Source organism: Ursus maritimus, unplaced genomic scaffold (assembly GCF_017311325.1).
Source record: "Ursus maritimus isolate PB19 unplaced genomic scaffold, ASM1731132v1 scaffold_2, whole genome shotgun sequence".
Classification (NCBI taxonomy): domain Eukaryota; kingdom Metazoa; phylum Chordata; class Mammalia; order Carnivora; family Ursidae; genus Ursus; species Ursus maritimus.
In genome coordinates, this window is record NW_024424452.1 from 50,931,670 (window position 1) to 50,955,372 (window position 23,703).

Consider the following 23,703-nt stretch of genomic DNA (forward strand, 5'->3'; position numbering starts at 1 on the left):
GTGAAGCTAAGAATATAAATTTAAATTTTATTCTAGTTTGGTATTGGTGCCATATTTTGGGGGTTTAATCACCAGGACAGGATGATCTGAAGAAACATTGCATTTTTTTTTTCAGATGGAAAATGGAAACATTGAAAGCTTGCCTCTTCTGCAAGCTTGCATCATAGAATTACAGGTCTCTAATGCTTAAGGAACCTTATAGCACATCTAACTGAACCATGTATGTTATAGGTGAAGAACTGATCCCTGTTAAGCTGATAACATAGGTGATTTAATTTTGCAAAAACCATTCTACTCTAGAAACAGGAATTAATGAAGTAGGAACCTGGGCACTAAATTATATTATTAGGACTAAGTGTACACAGGCCTGACAGACACGGATGCCCTGGACTTCATCTATTTGCCTTCAGTTAATTTCCATCCCATTCCACTTCAGGTTTTAGGAAGGATGTGAGTGCCTACCGTGCTGTGCCCTAACATTAAAATCATTCCTTTTTGGTTTTTGCTTTCTAGGAAAAAATAACGTAAATGAAGTTTAAGAGTGTTCTCAATGGGGGGCGCCTGGGTGGCTCAGTCGTTAAGCATCTGCCTTCCCATCAGGTCATGATCCCAGCGTCCTGCAGTGGAGCCCCATATCCGGCTCCCTGATCAGCCGGAAGCCTACTTCTCCCTCTCCCACTCCCCCTACTTGTGTTCCCTCTCTCGCTCTCTGTCAAATAAATAAATAAAATCTTTAAAAAAAATTAAAATTAAAAAAGTGAGATAAAATATCTTTCAAGATGGCATTGTGACTACCCAATCAAACAATGGACAGAAAATTACTTTAAAAAATACAACGCGCCTTGTAAGAGAAGCGGGCTACTTTATTTACTCTATGTAGACATTCCATTCCATTTATTCCTTCAGTAAATATTTAATAAGCACTACCTACCAGGTCCTATGCTCCATACTGTGAGTATAAAGAGGAGTTAAATGAGATCCCAACCTCCAGAAGTTTACAACAAAGTCTGCTCCTGATTCTGGCAACCTTCCACCGTCACCCCAAAAAAACTAAACAGACAACCATTAGGGAAGGGTTCCCTGTTATGTGGTCTTACCACTTCCCTTCCTAGCATTGTCACGATTTCAGTTAAATAGCTGAGAAATTAATTGCTTACTACCTATCTGCCACTAAAATTTTAGCTCCGTGGGAACAAGTATTTCATCTCTATTATTCTCTGCTTCATACCCAGCGCCTGGCGTGGCTGGCATAGAAAAGAGGAGCAACAAATATTTGCTGAATGGATGAACGTTAGAATGAATGAAAAACCAAATGAGTGCCGAAAACTTAAAAGAGTTTATGATACAATATAACCCGTACTATATTAGGCGTGCATAGTACTATGGGAATTTACAGAAGGAGCATGTAAAAGTTAGTCTTCGTGGGGCTGATTTCCAAAAGAGAAAGTAATCTCTTCAAACTCTGAGGGTTGCATAATACTGTCCCCCTCTGGCCTGCCATGAGTTTAACAGGGAGTCTTCTCTGGAATATCGGGATCGTGCCAACAGTAGGACATCAATAAGATTGGTTAAATGACTCAAAGGCTGGCGTGCACAACGTCCAATTAGGTCATCTCTGGCTCAAAGCCAGAACGAATAAAAGGGATCGTTCCCGGTGTAGGCGCAGAGCCCAGGCGAAAGTCGATCGGCAGCCTCCACGTCGACGTTGGCTCCCCCGGCAGCCGCCGGTCACATGACTCGGACCGCGCCAGCCCCCGGCGCCCGGTTCGCTCTGCGCATGCGCAGCGCTCCGGGGCGGCGGGCCCGAGCGCGCTGACAGCTTCCGGTTTGGTTTCCCCGCCCCTGCGCGGCTAAAGCAGTGCGGGTTCGGCTGTGGAAGCCGTGGGTTGGCGGGGGGCAGGGTGTGGTGAGGTGAGGTGGGTGCCCGAGCGGGGTTCCCGGAGCCATGGCTTGCTCCATTGTCCAGTTCTGCTACTTCCAGGACCTCCAGGCCGCCCGGGACTTCCTCTTCCCTCATCTGCGGGAGGAGACCCCCAGCGGCGCCGTGCGGAGGGACCCCAGTAAGTGCCCCTCGCCTCGCCTCTCCCTTCCCCCGCTCCGCCGCGGCCCCTGCTCCGCGGGTTCGGGTCTCCTAGCCGCCCCGCCGCCCCTGCCCTCGGGGCGCCTCGTTCCCCCCATGCTTCCCTCTTCGCACAGCAACGATCCCCTGTCCTCCTCGTCCTACAGCTCCGTCCGCCCGGGCGGCGTCGGTGCTGTGTTCTTGTCGCCCAGCTTTCTCCTAAGCCACTCGCCCTCTGGCCTGAACTGCGCCTTGCTTCCTGTCGCCGCTGCCGACCCCACTCCCCTCGCCCTCCTCTCCAGCTTTCTCTCCGAATGTCCTCTCCATCTCCTCCTCCCTCCAGCCCGCGGTCGCCTGTTCCGCACGGCTTACTCCGTGATCGCATCCTCTTTCCCATGCCTTGCCAGCTGTCAGCCTTCTCCCCCTTGTCCTGCCTCAACCCCCCGCCCTCTCCTCCTTCCCTGGGACCGTGGCCTTCTGCCACCCTTCCTCCCGAAAGTGTTTATCATCGCCCAGTCTCCCTTCTTCCAGCCCCTTCCCCCCATTCAGATGTAGAGAATAAATATCTGATTGACAAGTGAGTGACTCCTGAGGTGGTGAGTAAGCGTCTCCCATATAAGGAAAACCTGTCAGGAAGTGAGGGCGAATCGACAGCAGGAACTAAAATTACAGCAGCAGGGCCAGGAAAAGTTAATTTCCTTTATTGAGATGAGACGCCTTTCACCTGCTATTATCGTCAAACTGTTAAATAAGCCCTTGTCCAGGTAGTATAAAATCCCGAGTCTGGCTTATTAGTACTACATAGTGTCTCAGAATTTTCCACATTTCTCCTATCGAAAGGGTGTGCGTTTTGCGTTTATTGGTTTCTAAGTATTTCCCACCTGAAGCACATTTGGTTTTGTAGTACCGTGCTGTCATTTTATGCTATGCTGGAATGGTGGTGGAAGTCCACTAAATAAACTCCTTCCCCTTTCTTAAATGTGGAAGATATCCAATCAGAAGTATCTGTGAATATTTACTCTGTGCCAGTCAGTAGTGCTGCCGATCAAATAAGGTTGGTGGTCTCTGCCCTCTAGGAGCTATAATTTAATGGGACAAATAAGCAGCTACTATTCGGTGTGAGTGAGATATACACACAAGTGTGTATCTGTACCCATACATATATGTGTATGTATCTGGCACTAGTGGACACTCCTTCTAGTGGTGATACTTAAGCCCACCTTTGAAGTAATGGTTAGATGCATAGGGAAGAAGTAATAGAATGTGCAGAGGAAGGGAGGCCTGAAATGAGGTGACGTTTAGATAACTAAGAGCTGCTTGGCTGAAGAGGAGGATGGGGGGAGATGAGGCTATACAGGTGATAAGGAGTTTGATCAGGAGAAGCCTGTGGGAGTAGTGGGATGCCTTTGAAACACTTTCAGTAGAGAAATGACATGTCAGGTTTGTGCTCGTATTCATCGAAGTTTTTGAATACCTGTTATGGGCCTTGGTAGCAGTGTGGCAAGATGGGAAGCAGGGAGATTGGTGGGAGGTTGTACCAATTATCCACGAAGCCATGTGAGCTTGAACTAAAATCACTTCAGCAAGACTTGAGAGGAAGAGAGAGATTGGAAAGCTATTAAGGAGGTGTAGTCTGTAGGACCTAGTGAAGATCTAGTGATGGGGTCGTAGCTGATGAATGAGAGAGCTGAGAATGCTTGTGCAAGGATGTTTAATGAGAGAGAATGAAGGAGATGGGCTTTGGACCTTTCGCATGTGGAATGTTTGTGGTATGTCTAAGTGAGGGGGTCCAGTCAGACACAATCTAGAGGTCTGAAATTTAGTAAGGATCATTTGGGAGTTACCAGCCAGAAGTGTCAGTTCAGTCTCCAAGATTATGTATGCAGTGAACTGAGTACTGAAGATGTACCCTTAGAGTTACGTAGAGGTTAACGGGAGGAAGACTGAGAAAGAGAGGAAAACCAGGTGAGAGCAATGCCCCGGAGCAGAGGGAGGAGAGATTTGATGAAAGGGAAGAGCAATCAGCAGTTGCAGATGCAGCTGAGGTCGGGTAAGGTAACGATGCAAAAGTGCCCATTGGTTTTGGGAAGGTGGAGGTGACTGGGACCTTAGGACAGTTTCCATGGAATGGTGGAGGCAGAAAGCATATTTACAGGCTGTTGAGGAGTTTAAAAAAAAAAAAAACAACAAACTTGACTTTTTCAAGGAGCCAGGTTGTGACAGATAGTAGATACAGGACTGTAGGCAGGGGATGTAGCAGAAACAACAGATTTTCTCTATCCCACTGCCACTCCCCTGCTCTTCTTTCACCTGGGCTGTGGCACCAGTCTTCTCACAGAACTTCCTGCTTCCACTCTTGGTTTCTTGTAATTACTTCCCAAAAGCAGCCAGAGTGAGCTTTTAAAGGCAATTTAGATCATAACATGCCCCCTTTATAATTCTATGGCTTTTTTTGCACTTATAAAATCTTAAGTTCTTACATTGTTTATAAGGCCCATGAGGCCCTTCCTCCTGCCACTTCTTGCACCCCATATTACTGTCCCCTTATTTCTTGTGCTTCAGACACACTTTGTTGTTGTTAAACCAGTCCGGCTCATTTGCACTTGAGGCCTTTGCCCTTGTTCTTGCCTCTGCTTTGGATGCTATATGCAGATCTTTGCATTCTAGCTGCATCTTGTTAGTCAAGTCTCATTTCATGGAGGCCTTTTCTGATCACCTAATCTAATTATTCCTGCCCCCTTGATCACATTTGTTACTCTCAGTCATATTGTCTTATTTCTTTTTATCAGTATGTCTATGCTGTACAATATGGTAGCCTCTAGCCATATCTGGCTCTTGAGCCCTTGAAATGTGGCAAGTGCTACCAAGGAACTGAATTTTTAATTTTACTTAAAGTTTAAATTAATTAAAATGTGCCAGATGTGGCTAGTGCCTACCATATTGTATGGCACAGTTATAGGTGCTAAAATTTAGGCACATACAGCTTAAATACTTATCCAAGGTCACACAGTGAAGGCTAGTCTAAGGATATGAATACAATCCAGGCGGTCGGGGATGTATAGTCATACCCCTAAGCATCTGGATTAATTTGCAATATGCTTATGGGTTTACAAGTGTGATTTAATTTATTACCCTTTTAAATCAAATTCTTAGGTTGTGTATATTGGTATTATTGGAGCTATCATCAATTCAAGTAGAAAATAAATGGAGAAAGAACCTCTTAACCAGTGAGCTCCTTTGCCAAACTGATATTTTACAGTTAAAACAGGGCTTTAATTTACAAATAAAGATCATCAAAATATCTTGTCCTACTCTTGATAATTTATTTGGAATTCTTGGAATGACTAGTGCTATGAATTTCCATAATCACTGCGGGTCTTGTTAAAAAAAAAACAACAACCAAAAAACAAACAAACAAACAGGTTTTGTAAAGAGCTCTTCATTAAGACAACCTGAACTAAGCAGGTAGGACTGCCTTAACCTACTGATGGTGTTTGGGCTTGTTTTGCTTCACTTTTATTAGTGTTATAAATGATTATCGGAAAAGGAGTTATGAGATCATTTTAGTTTCCTAGCTTATATAGTTTTAATTTCTTATCCCAGCTCATTTCTAGGGGATATATAAAACCAAAACAACAATAATGATAATTTTGAAGGTTTATTAGTTGGTTTAATTACTTTAATGTGGACAGCTGGCATAGACCTAATGCTATCTGGTACCTGGGCACCCAGAACTCAATACTACTCTTTTCCATATTTGAATTGTCAGAGAACAGTATGACTTTGTTACTTTGTATCTTCAGTTATGAAATGAGAATATCTTCTATGGCTTAAAGATTTTTATTTGTCAGAGAGAGAGAGAGAGCACGTGCGAGTGTGCGCACAAGCAGGGGGAGGAGTGGCAGGCAGAGGTAGAAGCAGATTCCCCGCTGAGCAGGGAGCCTGATGAGGGACTCAGGGACTCGATCCCAGGACCTTGGGATCATGACCTGAGCTGAAGGCAGATGCTTCACCGACTGAGCCACCCAGGTGTCTCTCTTCTTTGGCTTTAAAAGAGATCTTGAACCCTACTGCTTCCCAGTGTTTACATTAGTGATACTAATTGTTTCTACTCAATCAGATGCTATTTCAGACAAAAAATTTGGTTTCATACTTTGAAATTTCAGAGATGGGTAATAGTAGGGGTCCCTACATAAACTATGGTGGCATAATTCCCAGTGAAACTGGATTTTTAGACTAGAACTTTCTGGTATTTATAATTTTGAGTTGGGCAAAAAAATACATATACAGAGAGGGAGAATCAGAATATTTGGAGGTCGTTTTGGTATTATAATATTATGGATCTCCTAATTTACTTGATAATAAAATAATTTCCTAATGACAAACTAAAAAAATAAGGTAGCTTTCCTTCTTGCCTCTTTTACCAGAAAGATAGAAGATAAAGTATGCAGGTAATTATGTTGGAGTCATCAGTTAAAGTCATATTTTTAAACAGTCACTGAGCCAAGTGTGCTTTTTAGGATAACCTGAAATCATGAGGTCACTTTACATGATGGGATATTACAGAGGGCTTAAAATACCCATATTTTATGTTTTGTGAAAGTTCTTTCTTTTGTTCAAGATTCTACTGGGGGAAACGGTCATAGGAATTTCAGAACATTTATGGAGTTAATGGATTTTGTTAGCAATTTAAAATTGAAAGAGGCTCTCACAGACAAAATTTGTCAATGAATTGAGACATGCGTAGTCTTTCATTCCTTCATGGAGCTAGTGTTTGTTGAGTACTTCCTATGTACTAAGCACAAAGTAGTCTTAAAGAGTGAATAAAATAGGTCCCTCTCCTCAATGAGCTTTCAGTCAATAAAGGAAATAAGCATGTAAAAGGAGTGTTAAAGGTGTTGTTTTGTAATTTGGCACGCTGACGGTTGGAAAATGAAGGAGTGTTGGTTCATTCTATATAAGGGACTCAGGGAAGTTGTCTTAGAGAAACCATCATCTTCACGAAGTCTTAATTGTTTAATAGATGCCTGTCAGCTGGAGAGAAAATAGGCAAGGGATGTGAAACAGGATGGCGTCCAGAAAGCTGCAAATGTAAATTGTGGGAGAGTGGGGTATGGTGAGAAGGAAGCTGCAGAGATTGTCAGGAACTTAAATTTTATGCAGTAGCAGGGTCATCAGATGAAAGTTAAGAGTACTTTGGAGTTATATGGAAATTTGTCCAAGGGTTACTTGGAAACAGATAGTTTTAAGTAAAATAATTTCCATATACTCTTATGAAAGTACCTATTTTTCTACCCTGCCCTTCTTCCACTTTACTAAAGGCTCAGCTTTCATGTGTTCTGAATATTATAGTAAGTTGCTCCAAGGTGTTTAAAAAAGCTTCCACTTTAATCAAGGCACCATGAACTCCCCATCCATCTCATTGAGGCATTTCCAAATAATTTTTGCTGTTTATGTTCAATAGTCATCAAAATTTGTGATACATGTATGTTGTTATTCTCAGTTATCAACTTACAATAATTGCAATAAGTCAAGAAGAAAAAATCTAATATGTGGAGTCTTACCACAAGAAAACTTTTCTCAGTTCATGTTTTTGCAGAGAAATTTTTGGATTAATAATAAAAATACATTAATATTACATTAGAATAGCAGTCTGGAGGAAATGGAATGGAAATAAGAATTTAAGGAGAAAAATAGATTTATAAAATTACTTTCAGAGAACATCATTTTTTAACAAATGTTGGTGTGTATCATTTCCCTATAGTATATAGAATCCACTGAATAAATTTAAAAGATGGTATACATTTATATTAAAATGTTCATGTTTATTGTATATAAGAAATTACATCTTTTGTGCAAGAGATACATACTATTGAAAACCTCTTAGGTGTATATAAACAAAAAATTTGAAGATATAGAAGATAGGGCTCAGTCATTCCCAATCTCCCCCTCCCCGCCGCCCCGGTCATGGCACACACAAAAAAAGACTTGGTATCTGAATAGTGAAAGCAATTTTGAAAAAGAAGAAAAAAGTTTGAGGACTCATACTTCTTGATTTCAAAACATTACAAAAAACGCAGTAATCAAAACCATCAAATCAAAGTAATTAAACTGGTACTGGCATAAAGACAGACAAATAGTCCAGTAGGCTAGAGTCTGGAAATAAACCCTTGCATATATGGTCAGATGATCTTTGACAAGGATACCAAGACCACTCAATGGGGAAAAGCATAGTTTCTTCAACAAATTGTATTGGGAAAACTGCATATCCATATACAAAAGAATGAAGTTGGATCTTTGTCTTACACCATACACAAAAATTAACTCAAAATGGATTAAAGACCTAGACATAACATCTAAAACTGTAAATGCTTAGAAGAAGACATAGGGGAAGGCTTCATGACTTTGGACTTCAAAATGAGTTCTTGGATATAACAGAAAGCACGTGCAGCAAAAGCAAAAACGGGCAAATGGGACTATATCAAACTTTAAAACATTTGTGAATCAAAGGGTGGGATCAAGAGTAAAAAGGCAACCTATGGAATGGGAGAAAATATTTGCAGATCATGTATCTGATAAGGGATTAGTATCCTCAATATATAAAGAACTGTAGCTCAACAGTAAAAATAAACTGATTAAAAACTGGAAAAAGAACTTGAATAGACATTTTTCCAAAGATGTCGTATAAGTGGTCAATAAGCATGAATAGATATTCAATATCAGTAATCATAAGAGAAATGCAAATCAAAACCTAATGAGAGAGCACTTCACGTCCATTAGGATGGCTATTATTTAAAGAAAAAAAAAAAAAAACACCAGAAAATAACAACTGTTGTCAAGGAGGTGAAGAAGTTGGAGCTCTACACTGTTGGTGAATTGTAAAATGGTCCAACTGCTATGGAAAATATTATGGAATTTCCTCAAAAAAAAGAAAGAATTACTATGTAATTCAGCGATCTCGTTTCTGGGTATATATCCAAACGAGTTGAAAACAGTATCTTAGAGATATTTGCACACCTATGTTCATAGCAGCACTGCTCACAAAAGCCAAGGAGTAGAAGTAATCCAAATGCTTATTGAATGAATGGATAAACAAAATGGGGTATACACACACACATACACACACACATACATACATACACACACAGTGGAATATTGCTCAGCCTTAAAAAGGAAGGGACTCATACAACATGCTACAATGGGAATGAACCTTGAGGACACTATGCTATGTGAAATATTAGTCACAAAAAGACAAATGCTGTGTGATTCCACTAAAGTAATTAAATTCATAGAAATGGAAAATGGAATGAAGTTACTGGGACTTGGGAGGAGGGAGTAAAGGGGACTTATTTAATGGGTATAGAGTTTCATATTTGGAAGATGAAAAAGTTCTAGAAATCTGCTTTACAATAATGTGAATATACTTTGCACTACTGAACTGTACACTTAAAAATGGTTAAGATGGTAAACTTTAGGTTATGTTTTTAACATAATAAAAATGTATGTCAGTTAATATGGTAACGGAGAGGTTGGTGATACAAAATAAATGAAGCTGCTCATGGTGGGAAGTGACCTGCTGGAAGTTTCAGTAGCCCCAAGCCCTACCTGGCTGTTTTGGAAGATGAGAGGATTCATATCTTGGTTCACCCTGTAACCTGTTTGCAGTTTGCTAGGAATCTCTGCTATAGGCAGAGGGTAGCCATTGATGGTTTTAAATGAAAGCATAGCATTTCAAGATTTGAGTTGTGGAGGGATGGATTTGGGGGCTGTGAAAAGAATAGGTCGGGTAGTTCAGAGCTGGAGGTAGGTTACTATTTGGGTGATGTTTATAGAAGTCAGATGTGGGCCTTCAGAAGTAAAGACAGAACTAAGGCAATAGCAATGGTGATGGAGTTTGAAACTTGCTAGAGTTAGCAGTGGCAATCTGTAAAAAAGGAATTTGAGCTGAGAAATAGGATAACCAGCTAATATTTTGGAGACATTTTTATGTCAGCAAAGGAAGAATGGATGGGAGTGGTGGGTGAAAATGGAAGCAGAATGACCAGTTGGGTGGCTATTGAAGTATTCCAGAAGGGGAGGTAATCTTAGATTGGTATTCCTCGGGCGTTATTTAATTTTATTTAAAGTGACAATCCTGGAATTATAAGACAGCAAGTATTTTTTGATGACTACTATGTTAATACCATTTGGAACTATAGAGACCCTAAAGGAACCTTCCCCATTGCAGAGGAATCATTGAATCCTTTGATTCAATGAATCCTTGAATTCTTAGGTGTGTGCCATGCCCATGTTTCTCCTTTGAAAAGAAGACCAGGAACAGTCTTTCAAACACAGATCACTTTTCTTTGCACCACGTGAGCCTAGGTCTCACATATAAATTGCCCAGAAGAGAGAAGTTAAGAGAGACATAGTTACTCATCACATTGCTTTTTTTTTTTTTTTTTAAATCGAACATGAAAGCCACCTCTGGATACTCCTATCCCACCTTCTAGGTGTTAAAACTTCAGTGTTAACACTGTTCAGTGTGGTAGCCACTAGTCTTATGTGGTAATTTAAGTTTAATAGAAAATAAAAGTAAAAATTCAGTTCCTTAGTCATACTAGCCACTTTTCAAGTGTTCAATGACTACATATGCCTAGTGGATACCTTATTGGATAGCACAGATATAGAACACTTTCATCATCAAAGTTCTGTTGTGCTGCTGTGGTGAGAATCCTCTGAGACTTTCTGCTTAGACAACATACAGACCTGCTGCTTGGGTATTTACTTTTAATTTTATATTATCTCATTTTTGTAAAATATATATTGGGGTACTTTTTCGGTGTACTTAATTGTATAATGTCAACATCTTTACAAGTTTGTATATGCTACCATATAGCATTTTTTCTAATGGCTACACAGTGTTCCAGTGAAGACTCTACCAGGATATATTTAACTAATCCTCTATCAATGAACATTTAGATTATTTCTGAAATTTTGCTATAAGAAAATGCTCCAGTAAGCATCCTTATGTGTGTCTTTACATAGGATATTGGTTTTTTTATTTTTAAGATTTTTATTTATTTGAGAGAGATAGCGAATGAGAGAGAACAAGCAGACTCCCCACTGAGCAGGGAGCCTGATGCAGGGCTCGATCCCCATCCTGGGACTCCGGGATCACAACTTTAGCTGAAGTTAGTTGCTTAACTGACTGAGCCACCCAGGCGCCCAGGATATTGGTATTTCTGTATGTACATTTCTAGGATTGGAATTGCTGAATAATAGAAATTCACATTTTAAATACTGGTTACAGTTGCCAGATTACTCTAAAAATTGGTCAGTTTCATTCTTATCTATGGTAAACAGAAATGCCTATTTACGCACACATTTGTTGTCACTCTGTGTTATCAGTTTCTTTGACTTTTGCTTTTCTGTTAAGTGAACAATGGTTCTCATGTGATAATAAGATTATTGTCAGGCTTTATCTGTATTTTTTTTTTAAAGCAGCGGGTAATAGCAAAGTTAAGCTGGTATTGGAAGAGCACGGTGTATTGTGCAAGACTGATGAATCACAGATCTGTACCCCTGAAACAAATAATACATTATATGTTAGTAGTAATAATAATAATAATAATACTTTATTGCTAAAAAAAGAATTTAAAGTTCTCACAGGACTAGTTGAATAGAACGGGTTAAATAGTAGTGTTGAATTGGCTTCTTTAGAATATGCAGAAATTAACAATAGCTAGCCATTATTTACATACCTTCACCCATATCTTGAAATGGCACATCCTTACCTTATTAGCTGTGCTCATCTTTTTTTGCTGCTTTGGATATAATAAATCAGTAACATAAGTATGACATTGTAGGAACCAATTATAAAAGATGCAATTTTTTCTAATTTACATAATATATTATTGACCTTAGTGATTTCCTTTGAAAAACAAAATAGAACATGAAATAGGGCAATTAAATTTCGTTGTCTATATGGATTGTTTTGTTGTTTTTGTGAAGGTGGTTCGAAAGATTTCCTAGGTTTTTGGCCAAAGAGAGAATATTTATTTTTATAAACTTTTTAGAGCAGGAAGATATAGTATATCTGCTTAAAGATATTTTCAGTTCTGTCATTTTGTGAATTGTCTATTAGGGCATACTTTCTTACGTGGTATGAGAGGTCACTTATTTGACAACAGAGGTCATTAGAATTCTGGAACTGAAAGGGCCCTTACAGATCTAGTATTATTTAGTGTTGGTGGGTTGAAAGAAAGAAACTCTGCTTGCTGAAATGGGATGGCCTCATTTTAGATAGCTACATATTTTTCTGTCCTGAAAAGAATATGCTAATATGAAATTTATTTTCCCATTTCCCTAGAAATAGGAAAAGATTAATAATTCTGAGGCATAGGAAATTAAGCAGCAGCTTCTCTACTCTTTAGTTATTTTTTACTTTGTATTGCTACGTGAGGGGTGCTTTGCCTTGGCCAAGAAGAGCCAGCTAAAATTTGTTGAAGTTTTTGACTTATTTACAAGTCATAGGTTCTAGAGGTTCTTGCTCCTTTTTCTGTTTTTTCTTGTCTCAGAAGAATGGAAATGAATGTGCTTCTGTGCTAATAAGATCTTTTATTAGACCATGGAGATTAAATTAAGTTTTTCTTTTCTTAACATTTAATGATTTCAGTTTCTCATTTAGTTTTTGATCTTGACATACTCATATTGGAAAAAGCAAATACTGCCAAATTAATTGCCCACTTTAGGATTCAATTTCCTTTCTAGCTTCAGGTTCTTGTTATATGAGAAACAGATTCAGTTCATGAGGACAGACTGTTCAGCAGCAAATCAGAATAAGGTATTTTTGGAATTAAAAAGAGCTATGGAAAACGGAAGTTGAATTTCTTATTTGAGCTTTTGTTGGTGGAATAATTCATTCACTGGAAATACCCCTAAAAAAGACATCTGTAATTTTTGATGACTGAATTAAAATGTTTTCTCTATGTTTCAATGACTACATCATTTATCAAGTGAGAGACCGAATAGTTTTTTATACCGGTATAATCGGATCTCTTCAAGGAAAAAAATTCTCTTCAGAAGGAGATGTAGTTACATTTTAAATGTTGAAGTTAAAGTCACTGGTTTTATTCATTCAGGCAAGACGTTGAACTTGATCAGGATAAGAACATCAGTTGATGCTTAGGTTATCAGTTCCTCTAGACAGTTCACAATAGTCATCTTCAGTGACAGGTATAAAGTTCAGGGTTGAAAAGTCAAGTGACTAATCAGTGAGGAGGTAGTTGCTTTTTGTTACTATTATTCATCTTGTTTTTCTCTCTTCACATCATATAAGTTGGTTAGAGATCAGCTTATGAATTTTTTTAATGTAAAGAGCAAGTGTGATTCAAGATGTGGTATGAAACAAGAATGAATGTCCATCAAATGAGGGGGGACTAACGAAATATTTTAAGCTGGCAAGCTTCTGTAAAGACTCAAAATCCTCAATGTAGTCCTTGATTTTCTGTGAATTTTAAGGGAAATTGGCTAAGAGTGTGAAAATTGATTTTAAAGGAAGCTCACCCCTCAAGAAAGATTTGCCCCCCCCCTGCCCCACCAAATAAAAAGATTCAAAACTAAGCAGAAATGTCTCATGTACTTGAAAATGCCATTTTTTCAGCAGGTTATACAGGAAATGGGGTGGGAAACCCCTGTTAAAACATGAGCCTTTCAGGGACACCTGGGTGGTTCAATGGGTTAAGCATCTGCCTTCGGCTCAGGTCATGATCTCAGGGTCCTGAGATCCAGCCCCCAGTTGGGCTCCCTGCTCAGCGGGGAGTCTGCTTTTCCCTTTCCCTCTGTTCCTCCCCCTTCTCCTGTTCTCTTTTCTTTCAAATAAATATGTCTTAAAAACGAAACAAAAGGTGAGCCTTTGAAATATTTAGCTTATAGCCGGATGCTGTCCTGATGTAATACAGTTGTAAAATAACCGCTTCCGAAGCAACATCCGGCACGTGAATCATAGCGTGAAAGAACGAGACTAGGGAAGCAGTCTCATGATCTATTTTTAGATTTCTCCAATAGGCAATATTTGCCATTTTTTAAAAGTTTATTTTTATTTTTTTAAATTTTAATTCTAGTATAATTAACATGCAGTGTTGTATTAGCTTCAGGTGTACCATATAGTGAGTGATGAACAATTCCATACATCACCCAGTGCTCATCACAAGTGCAGTCCTTAATCCCCATCTCCTATTTCACCCATCCCCCTACCCACCTCATGTCTGGTAATCATGAGTTTGTTCTCTGTAGTTAAGAGTCTGTTTTTTAGTTTGTCTCTCTTTTTTTCCCCTTTGCTTGTTTTGTTCCTTAAATTCCACATGCAGTTGAAATCATGGTATTTTTCTTTCCCTGACTTATTTTGCTTAACGTTATACCATTTGGATCCATCCATGTTGTTGTAAATGGCAAGAGTTCATTCTTTTTTTATAGCTAATATTCCGCCGTTTATATATACCACCTCTTCTTTATCCGTTCATCCATGGTAATCCACAAATCCGTAAATATACATTCATATGGTAATTCTATTTTTAATTGTTGAAGAACCTCCATACTGTTTTCCACAGTGGCTGTGGAAAGGGCTCCACCCTTTTGTATTTCCACCAGTCTTGCACAAGGGTTCCTTTTTCTCCACATCCTCACCAACACTTGTTGTTTCTTGTGTTTTTGATTTTAGCTGTTTGGACAGGTGTGAGGTGATATCTCATTGTGGTTTTGATTTGCATTTCCCTTATGAGAAGTGATGTTGAGCATCTTTTTATGTGTCTGTTGGCCATCTGTATGTCTTCTTTGGAGAAATGTCTGTTCATGTCTTCTGCCCATTTTAAACTTTAAAAAATTTTTAAAACTTTTTGTTTGAGAGAGAGTAAGTGTAAGAGAGATCACAGAGGGAGAGGGAGAAGCAGACTTGCCACTGAGTTGGGAGCCCGATGTGGGGCTTGATCTCATGACCCTAGCTGAAGGCAGACGCTTAACCAACTGAGCCACCCAGACACCCCTTTTCTGCCCATTTTTAATTGGATTATTTGTTTTGTGTTGAGTTATATAAATTGTTTCTATATTTTGGATACTATCCCTTTATTAAATATGTCATTTGCAAATATCTTCTCCCATTCAGTAGGTTGTCTTTTAGTTTTGTTGACTGTTTCCTTTGCTGTGCAGAAGCTTTTTATTTTGATGTAGTCCCAACAGTTTATTTTTGCTTTTGTTTTCCTTGCTTCAGGAGACATATCTAGAAAAATGTTGCTTTGGCTGATGTCAGAGAAATTACTGCCTGTGTTCTCTTCTAGGATTTTTATGGTTTCAGGTCTCACATTTAGCTTTTTTATCCATTTTGAGTTTATTTTTGTGTATGGTGTGAGAGTAGTCCAGTTTCATCCATTTCATGTAGCTGTCCACTTTTCTGAACACCATTTGTTGAAGAGACTGTCTTTCTCCCATTGCATATTCTTCCTTCTTTGTTGAAGATTAATTGACCGTGTGATCATGGGTTTATTTCTGGGCTTTCTATTCTGTTCTGTTGATCCATGTGTGTATTTTTGTGCCAGTATCATACTCTTTTGATTACTACAGCTTTGTAGTATATCTTGAAATCTGGGATTGTAATACCTCACGTTATTGGTCCCCCCTCCCCAAGATTGCTTTGGCTATTCGGGGTCTTTTGTGGTTCCATACAAATTTTAGGATTGTTTTAGTTCTGTGAAAAATGCTGTTGCTATTTTGACAGGGATTGAATGTGTAGATTGCTTTGTCTAGTATGGATTTTAACAGTATTCTTCTAATTCATGAGCATGGAATATCTTTCCATTTGTTTGTGTTGTCCTCAATTTCTTTCATCAATGTTTTATAGTTTTCAGAGTACGTGTCTTTCATCTCCTTGGTTAAATTTATTCCTGTGTATCTTATTATTTTTGGTGCAATTGTAGGTAGGATTGTTCTTAATTGCTGTTTTGGCTGCTTCATTATTAGTGTATAGAAATGCCATGGATTTCTGTATGTGGTTTTTTGTATCCTGTGACCTTACTGAACTAATTTATCAGTTGTAGTTTTTTAGTCGAGTCTTTCAGGTTTTCTGTATATGGTATCATGTCAACTGCAAATAGAGTTTTACTTCTTCTTTACCAATTTGGATGCCTTTTATTTCTTTATTCTGTCTAATTGCTGTAGCTAGGACTTCCAGTGCTATGGTGAATAAAGGTGGTGAGAATGGATATCCTTGTTTTGTTCCTCCTCTTAGGGGAAAAGCTCTCAGTTTTTTCCCCATTATTCACTGTGGGTTTTCCATATATGGGCTTTATTATGTTGAAGTATGATCCCTCTAAACTTACTTTGTGGAGGGCTTTTATCATGAATGGATGTTGTACTTTGTCAAATGCCTTTCTACATCTATTGAAATGATCATATTATTTTTACCCTTTCTCCTATTGATGTGATGTGTCATGTTAAGTGATTTGTGAATATTGAACCACCCCTGCATCCCAGGAATAAATCCCACTTGATGGAGAATGATAATTTTAACAGCGTTAGGAGTGTCTATATGCTAGGCACTGTTGCTAGTGCTTTGGGTATAGTAACACTAACAACAATATGAAGTAAATGTTATTTTTTTAATAATAATTTTTTATTATGTTATGTTAGTCACCATACAGTATATCCTTAGTTTTTGATGTAGTGTTCCATGATTCATTATTTGTTTATAACACCCAGTGCACCATGCAATATGTGCCCTCCTTAATACCCATCACCGGCCTATCGCAGTTCCCCACCCCCCTCCCCAGTAAATACAGTTATTAACTCCATTTTGCTAAAGAGGAAGCTGAGGCAGTAAGAGATTTTGCCCAAGATCATATAACTCTTTAGGGGTAGAACTGGATATCCATCCTGAACAACCTAACACCAGAGACCTAATAGTTGTCCTAGACCTGTGTTGTCTCATACTATAGCCACTAGCCACATACACTTTTGAGCACTTGAAATGTGGCTAGACCAAATAGATGTGCTCTAAGTGTAAAATACACATTGGGTTTTGAGACTTAGTATGGGGTAAAAAGTAAAACATCTCATGAGTAATTTAACAGGGATTACATATTGAAATGGTATCTTGGCTGTGCTATATTAAATAACATCTATTATTAAAGTTCATCTGTTTTTTTCTAGTTTTAAAATGTGGCTGCTAGTGAATTTAAAATTGTGTGGCTTGCATTATGTTTTTATTGGACAGTGCTGCTAAGTGCCTGCAATGAGTGTAGAGTCTAACTGGAGAGAAAGAATAGAAGGGTGGTGGCAGGCAAAGGAAAAAAGGATATTTAGGATCAGATTAGATTGGCATTAAAGTTTATCTTTGAAGATAGTGTTCTTAGAGTGATCCATGGACTGTCTGCCTCAGATTTGCAGGGTGAGGCCAATCCTGCAGAGTTTTTAAGGCTACCTAGAGAGAGGAAGCTGCAGAAGAGACCGTAACTCTGGTTTTATTAAGGCGGCGAATGTGAATCTCATTCTCTTAATTTTCTGATCCATTTTGTTGAATTGGACTTCAGCAGAATAAAAGATGTAGGAAGTTGATGACAGTTAAAGATTTGGTTTTCAGAGATTGGGTATTATACTACTTATTTAATAAATGAGAACACTTAAAAATACCTTATAATTTAGTCTAGCCTTTGACTGAAATGAGTGCTACTTAGCTCAGTAAGCAAACTGGGTAAGTGCCATTGGCTTTATGATTTAGTGATTTGTGAGTGTTTGGAATTTTTACACTGGATCCTAACCACCCCGAAGAGTTGTTATGTTCTGGTGCCCTTATTCTATAATACACTTTGTTAAACTGACTTACCGTTTAAGTTATACCACAGTTTGGTATTAAAATTTAAAATCTCCTATGGGTGATTTTGTTACAAGTTACAAAAATGTTACAAAAAAACTATGGGCCAGGGTAATTTTAATCTATTTATTCTAAGACAATCATGGTGAACTATTTTTAGTTTTTCTTTATAGTAAGTGATGATAAAAAGTTAGTGTTATTTTGTCACAAGTACGTAGAATTTATAGATCTTAAGGTCTTAAAGTAATGGTTCATATTGACATGAAGCAATGCACAGTTTTAAAAATATATGTTAAATACATTGCTTTTGTTATCCACAACCTTGATTTAAGGATCAATTAAAGAAACACTGATAGGGGCGCGTGGGTGGCACAGCGGTTAAGCGTCTGCCTTCAGCTCAGGGCGTAATCCCGGCGTTATGGGATCGAGGCCCACATCAGGCTCCTCCGCTAGGAGCCTGCTTCTTCCTCTCCCACTCCCCCTGCTTGTGTTCCCTCTCCTGCTGGCTGTCTCTATCTCTGTCAAATAAATAAATAAAATCTTTAAAAAAAAAAAAACACTGATAATGGGATTAACTGAAGAACACCAGCCTTCATAGAAAAGTTATCAGAGGGAAAGTCTGCCTGAATAAAATTGTTTACCTAAGTGGCAACTTGATTAGACATTCATCAGCTATTTTTTAATATACACCATCCTTTTTTTTTTTCCCCAATAATGTGCTTGGCCTGCTTGCATAGTTTGAAGGCATAAGAAATAACCTTGGTACAGTAGGAAGATTCCAACACTTTTTTTTTTTTTTAAGATTTTATTTATTTGTTTGACAGAGATAGAGACAGCCAGCGAGAGAGAGGGAACACAAGCGGGGGGAGTGGGAGAGGAAGAAGCAGGCTTCCAGCGGAGGAGCCTGATGTGGGGCTCGATCCCAGAACACCGGGATCACTCCCTGAGCCGAAGGCAGATGCTTAACGACTGAGCCACCCAGGCGCCCCAGGAAGATTCCAACACTTCTTAACAGCTGGCAATAGCTGTCAAATAGCAGCCTGCAAAATAGTATCAAATGATTTTCAACAGACCTCAGGAGGCTGCAGAATTTATATTACCAGCACAGAGTAGAAATAGACATAAGGGTAGTGCCCAGTTTGCCAATATTTCCCTTTAAAAAAAAATGTTGGGGCGCCTGGGTGGCTTAGTTGGTTAGGGGTCTGCCTTTGGCTCAGGTCATGATCCCAGGGTCCTGGGATTGAGCCCCATGTCGAGCTCCCTGCTTAGCGGCAAGTCTGCTTCTCCCTCTCCCTCTCCTTCTCTGATCTCTCTCTCTCTCAAATAAATAAATAAAGTATAAAATAAAATAAATCTTTTCCCTTTTTAAGTTGACTAGAATCTAGAATGCATTTTCTTATAGTATTATAAATAGACTTAGGATTCCAGACCAACCTTCAAACACATCTTTAACATTCCTAATAGTTCTGTTTCACTTTCCTTTCAACTCTGTTTGTACCATGACTTCTTTAGAAAATGTATTCCCACGATAGGAGGAGATGCCTGATTAAGTCCCCTTTTTCTCTTTTTAATAGATATTTTTCAGTCAGGGACCTTGAGAAATGGAAAAAACCCTTCGTGAACACAAGTATCTTATATAAAGAAAGTATTTCTCAAGGTCTTTCTCTTCCTGGATGTTTTGAATTATGGCATTACAGATCCTGTGTCTCTGCAGGGGCCGGAAATCCAAATTGCTGCTCTTGTGTTGGATCGTATGAGTCATTTGTGAATTGAGTCAGGTACTTTTTATTCTAATATAGAGGAGAAATAACACATTTTTCATAGTATCATACAGCGTTCAGCAGAGGTTATGTGCGCCAACTAAGCTCTTTGAAGGCTTATTTGCTTTTGTCTCTCCAGCACTTAGTACAGTGGCCAACACACAAAAGATGTTATGTTTGTTGAATGAATGAATGAACGAGTGAGTGACTGAATCTTTAGCTGACCCTGTGAAGTGCTTGCAATTCTACATGGTCTTTCTGAGATTGTGTTATTTCGTTACATTCTTTTTATAGCAATATTAAAATTGAATCACGGATTTTAGAGTGCTTTCTCGGACAAGAAAAACAGCATTTTCTAAAACTCTGTAGATGGGATGGCTTAGTTGCCATCAGCCCACAATAAAGCAGTTGTTTTCGGAATCATGGAAAAATTAGCAGAATAAAGAAATTGCCTAAGTGAATTAGATTGCCAAAGAACAAACCGTAATTTTCCAAGTTATGAAAAAAACTTCCAAATCTTGATATCGAGGGAATGCTTCTATTTTAAAATAATACATAATAATCTTGCTTTGGCCTTAACTGTAAGCCCCATGTTTCCTAATTTTTATGCCTCTTCATAAGCCGTAGGAGGGGGAGGTATAGCAGAACACTTGTGAGCCCGGGCTTTGGAACTCCGGAAGCCCTGATTTCAAACCCCACTCTGCCATTTAATCCTCTGTGATCTTGGTCAAGCTGTATAAACTGAGTAATCTGGTTTTCTCATTGTAGTGAGGGGATGATAAAGAATCCTTGTCATGCTTAAGTGAATTAATGTCTGTAAAGCAGTTAGACACATAGAAATGCTGAATACATGTTAGTTGTTGCTGGATAACTCCTATATGTGAGTTGCCCCATTTCGCCTTTGCTCATGTTGACCTATTTTTCAAGTATATTTGAAAAGTTCCTCGCTGCTTTTTAAAGACTTAGTTTAAGGTGACTCCTCCCTGTATTTTGTCATCTCTCTCACTCATCCCTTTTATGGTAGTTGTTATAGTACACACCGTGTACTAGAGTTATGTGTTTGCTACGTTAGATCACAAAATCTTTAAGGACAAGGAATATGTTTGAATTTTTCTCCATTCCTACTACAGCGCGTGGCGCATTGTATTTAACAGAGTATTTGTTAACTTGTTTAATTGACATGTATATGGAAATCTTCTATAAATTGTGCAGTGCTAATCAGATGATAGTGCTGTTTTAGGACTTAATATATGGCAGCAGGGTGCTTGGCATGTTAGGAAGTAGTTACCTGATACTTGAGTACCGAAGATGAGAAGATTATCACAAAGCTAATTGAGCAATGATTCCACGTACCAGACTGTTAACTTTCTTATCATCTATATGTAATTCATTTTAGCAACTTTTAAAACCTTATAGATAATTGAAAGTTGTATTTGTGTCCTTCTTACTGTAAGCATCCTAGGTTTCGGGTTCAGTTCCATCTTTAAAATGATTCTTCGCTAGAAATTTGAGGCTGATTGGTTTAAATACACTATTTATATTTGGTAGTATTTTAATGGCTAAATCTTGAGATAGGCATTGAGAACTTATGCGTCAGGCACTGAGGATTTAGGTATGCTCTTTGATTTAAATCCTAGTAACAACCCTACTAGATGTAAGCACTTCTGTTTTCCATGCTTTTATGGAGATAAATAAAGCTTTCAGATATGGGGTAACTTGATGGTAAGTGCAAGATCCAGGATATGAACCTAAGCAATCTGATTCTGGGGCCTGAATATATAGTTGTGCAGGGGCCTGTTCTTTTCACATTTTCTTTCAACTTTATCTGTTTTTTAATTTAGTTTGAGATAATATATATAAAATATTTAATGTTTGTCTCAGAGTAGTTGCTCAAAAAGTGATAGCTCTATTACTCCTTTTCTGGTAGAGCGTAAGAGATAAACTCAAAGATAATTATAGAAAAACAAGTAATAGGAGTAGTGTAAGGGATCATAATCTCCATGCCTATGAGGTTTTTAATTCCTTGTTTCAGTGTTTGTTGAACATTATCTTTTAATCTGAGAAAATGTTCTCATGTGTGGGAAATCACAGAGTATCGGAAAATATTAGAAATCGTAGACCTCTCGTTTCAAAATTCAGGTTTTTTTTTTCATTGAAACCTTGTCTTATGAGAAAACAAGTTACATGAGGACCTCTGTGTGGAATTTTAGATGTGTTTTTGTCACTGTGTATATTTGTCTCATGTCTGAGCAACAAATATTTGTCATTTTAAAGATTTTTAAAATTCATTTTTGTGGTTTGGTTTAAATGTGGGTAAACCTGATGTCCAATGTCTTAAGATCTGAATAACTTGCAGTTTTACATAGATTTGGAAATTCAGGCCAGATGCTTCCTAATTATTATTACTTATAGCAAAATTCTATTATATGGTTAACCTTTTTCTCTTCCTTAATACTAGCATTGTATTTATATAATACATATTTATATAATATTTATATAGCAGGTGTTGGTTCAATTTAGAGAAAATGTTTAGTAAAATATTTCAAGCTCTGTATTTATGTAAACACTTTTCATCTTTTTTAATAATAGGTAAATCAAACTGGGAAGATGATGGTTGGGGAGCATGGGAAGAAACAGAACCCCAAGAACCTGTAAGTCTTTATAAATGTATGCATGCTTGTTGAAAGTGTCATTTTCCATTTGTAATGATGGTGACATATTCCAATGTTAGGTTGACATGTTCATTAAGAACATCTTTGTGCTTCCTTAATAGTACTGAGAAGATACCTTTCTTAAGGATTTAATGACTTGATAGTTAAGGAGGCTAAACAGAGAATAACTGCTTTAGGATTCTTTCTTCTTCGTTGGTTACTATTTTAGACTCCTCCACTTACTCATTCAACATATATTTGTTAAGTGCCCACCATATTCTAGGCATTTTTCTAGGAGCTGCAAGTATAGCCATGAGTAAGGTACATGAAGTCCCTGTATGTATTTTCACCTGTGGATAATAGAAAAATCTAACCTGAACTGACTTAAATCACAAGGACATTCATTAGCTCATATAGAAGGAAGTCAGGGTAGTGTGGACTCATAGGTTGGTTGATCAGGAGATTCAACTGTGTGTCATCAAGGACGTAAGTTCTTTCCTTCTGTCTCCTCTGCATATATCGTGGTGTCGACTTCATCATAAAGATTGTTCTTCTCTTCAGTGGGGTATGCTGCCATGTTTCTTCATGACCAGAGGGAGAAAAAGACTAGGGCTTTCTGTGATCTTACAGGAGCAGGGAAGAACTTTTTCAGAAGCCTCTAGGGAACCTTGCCTATATCTCTTGGCCAGAGTAAGGCCAGACACCCATTTCTGAACTAGTTACTGGCAAGGGATATCAGATTTTTCATCATTCAGTCTTGCCATTCCCTGGAATTGGAGGATTAAAGGGTCCACTTCTCCTGAGGCCCGTGATTGCACAAGGGAGAAGTTGATATCTGAACAAAATCAGGATTTTTATGAAAAAAGAAGAATGAACCTATATATTGGATAAGTTTTATCATCCTGTTCCCAGCAACTTACACTCAAATGGGGAGAGAGAAATTTTTTCAAAAAGAGAGATAAAACTATCAAGTGGTGGTAATCAGAGTTACATAGAGGACTCAGATGGTGATGTGGTAGTTAGTGATCAAGGGACTACAGTAGCTCGGGTGGAAGGCTTTTCAGAAGATGTGACATTTGAGCTGATGTCTGAAAGACAGTAGGGAGCCAGCAAGGTGAAGATCTGGCAAAGAGCATTGCAGGCCAGGGCAACAGCTCATACAGAGGCCCTATGGCAGGACTGGGCTTGGAGTTTGGAGGACATAAAGAAGGCCAGCGTGGCTTGGCAGGACTGAGTGGCTACGAGATGGGGTCAGAGAAGTAAACAGGCCTGATATAAGGCTTTGTGAATTTGGAGTTTATTCTAAATGTGGTAGGAAACCACACATAGCTGATTTCTCATTTTGAAAGTTATTCTTGGCTGCTTTTTGGAATTGAAGTAGGGAGCAAAAGC

At 38.5% G+C, this 23,703-nt stretch overlaps 1 protein-coding gene across 1 annotated transcript in view; it reads left to right on the forward strand.

Annotated features, from left to right (window-relative positions):
• Positions 1–1,822: 1,822 nt before the first annotated feature.
• The window catches only part of RAB3GAP2 (RAB3 GTPase activating non-catalytic protein subunit 2), a 102,957-nt gene continuing 81,076 nt past the window's right edge, over positions 1,823–23,703 (forward strand). The window contains exons 1-2 of the mRNA XM_008685680.2: positions 1,823–2,060; positions 22,250–22,311. Of these exons, the coding sequence (XP_008683902.2) occupies positions 1,946–2,060; positions 22,250–22,311 (177 nt within the window). The 5' untranslated portion in view covers positions 1,823–1,945. The remainder of the gene's footprint in view (positions 2,061–22,249; positions 22,312–23,703) is intronic.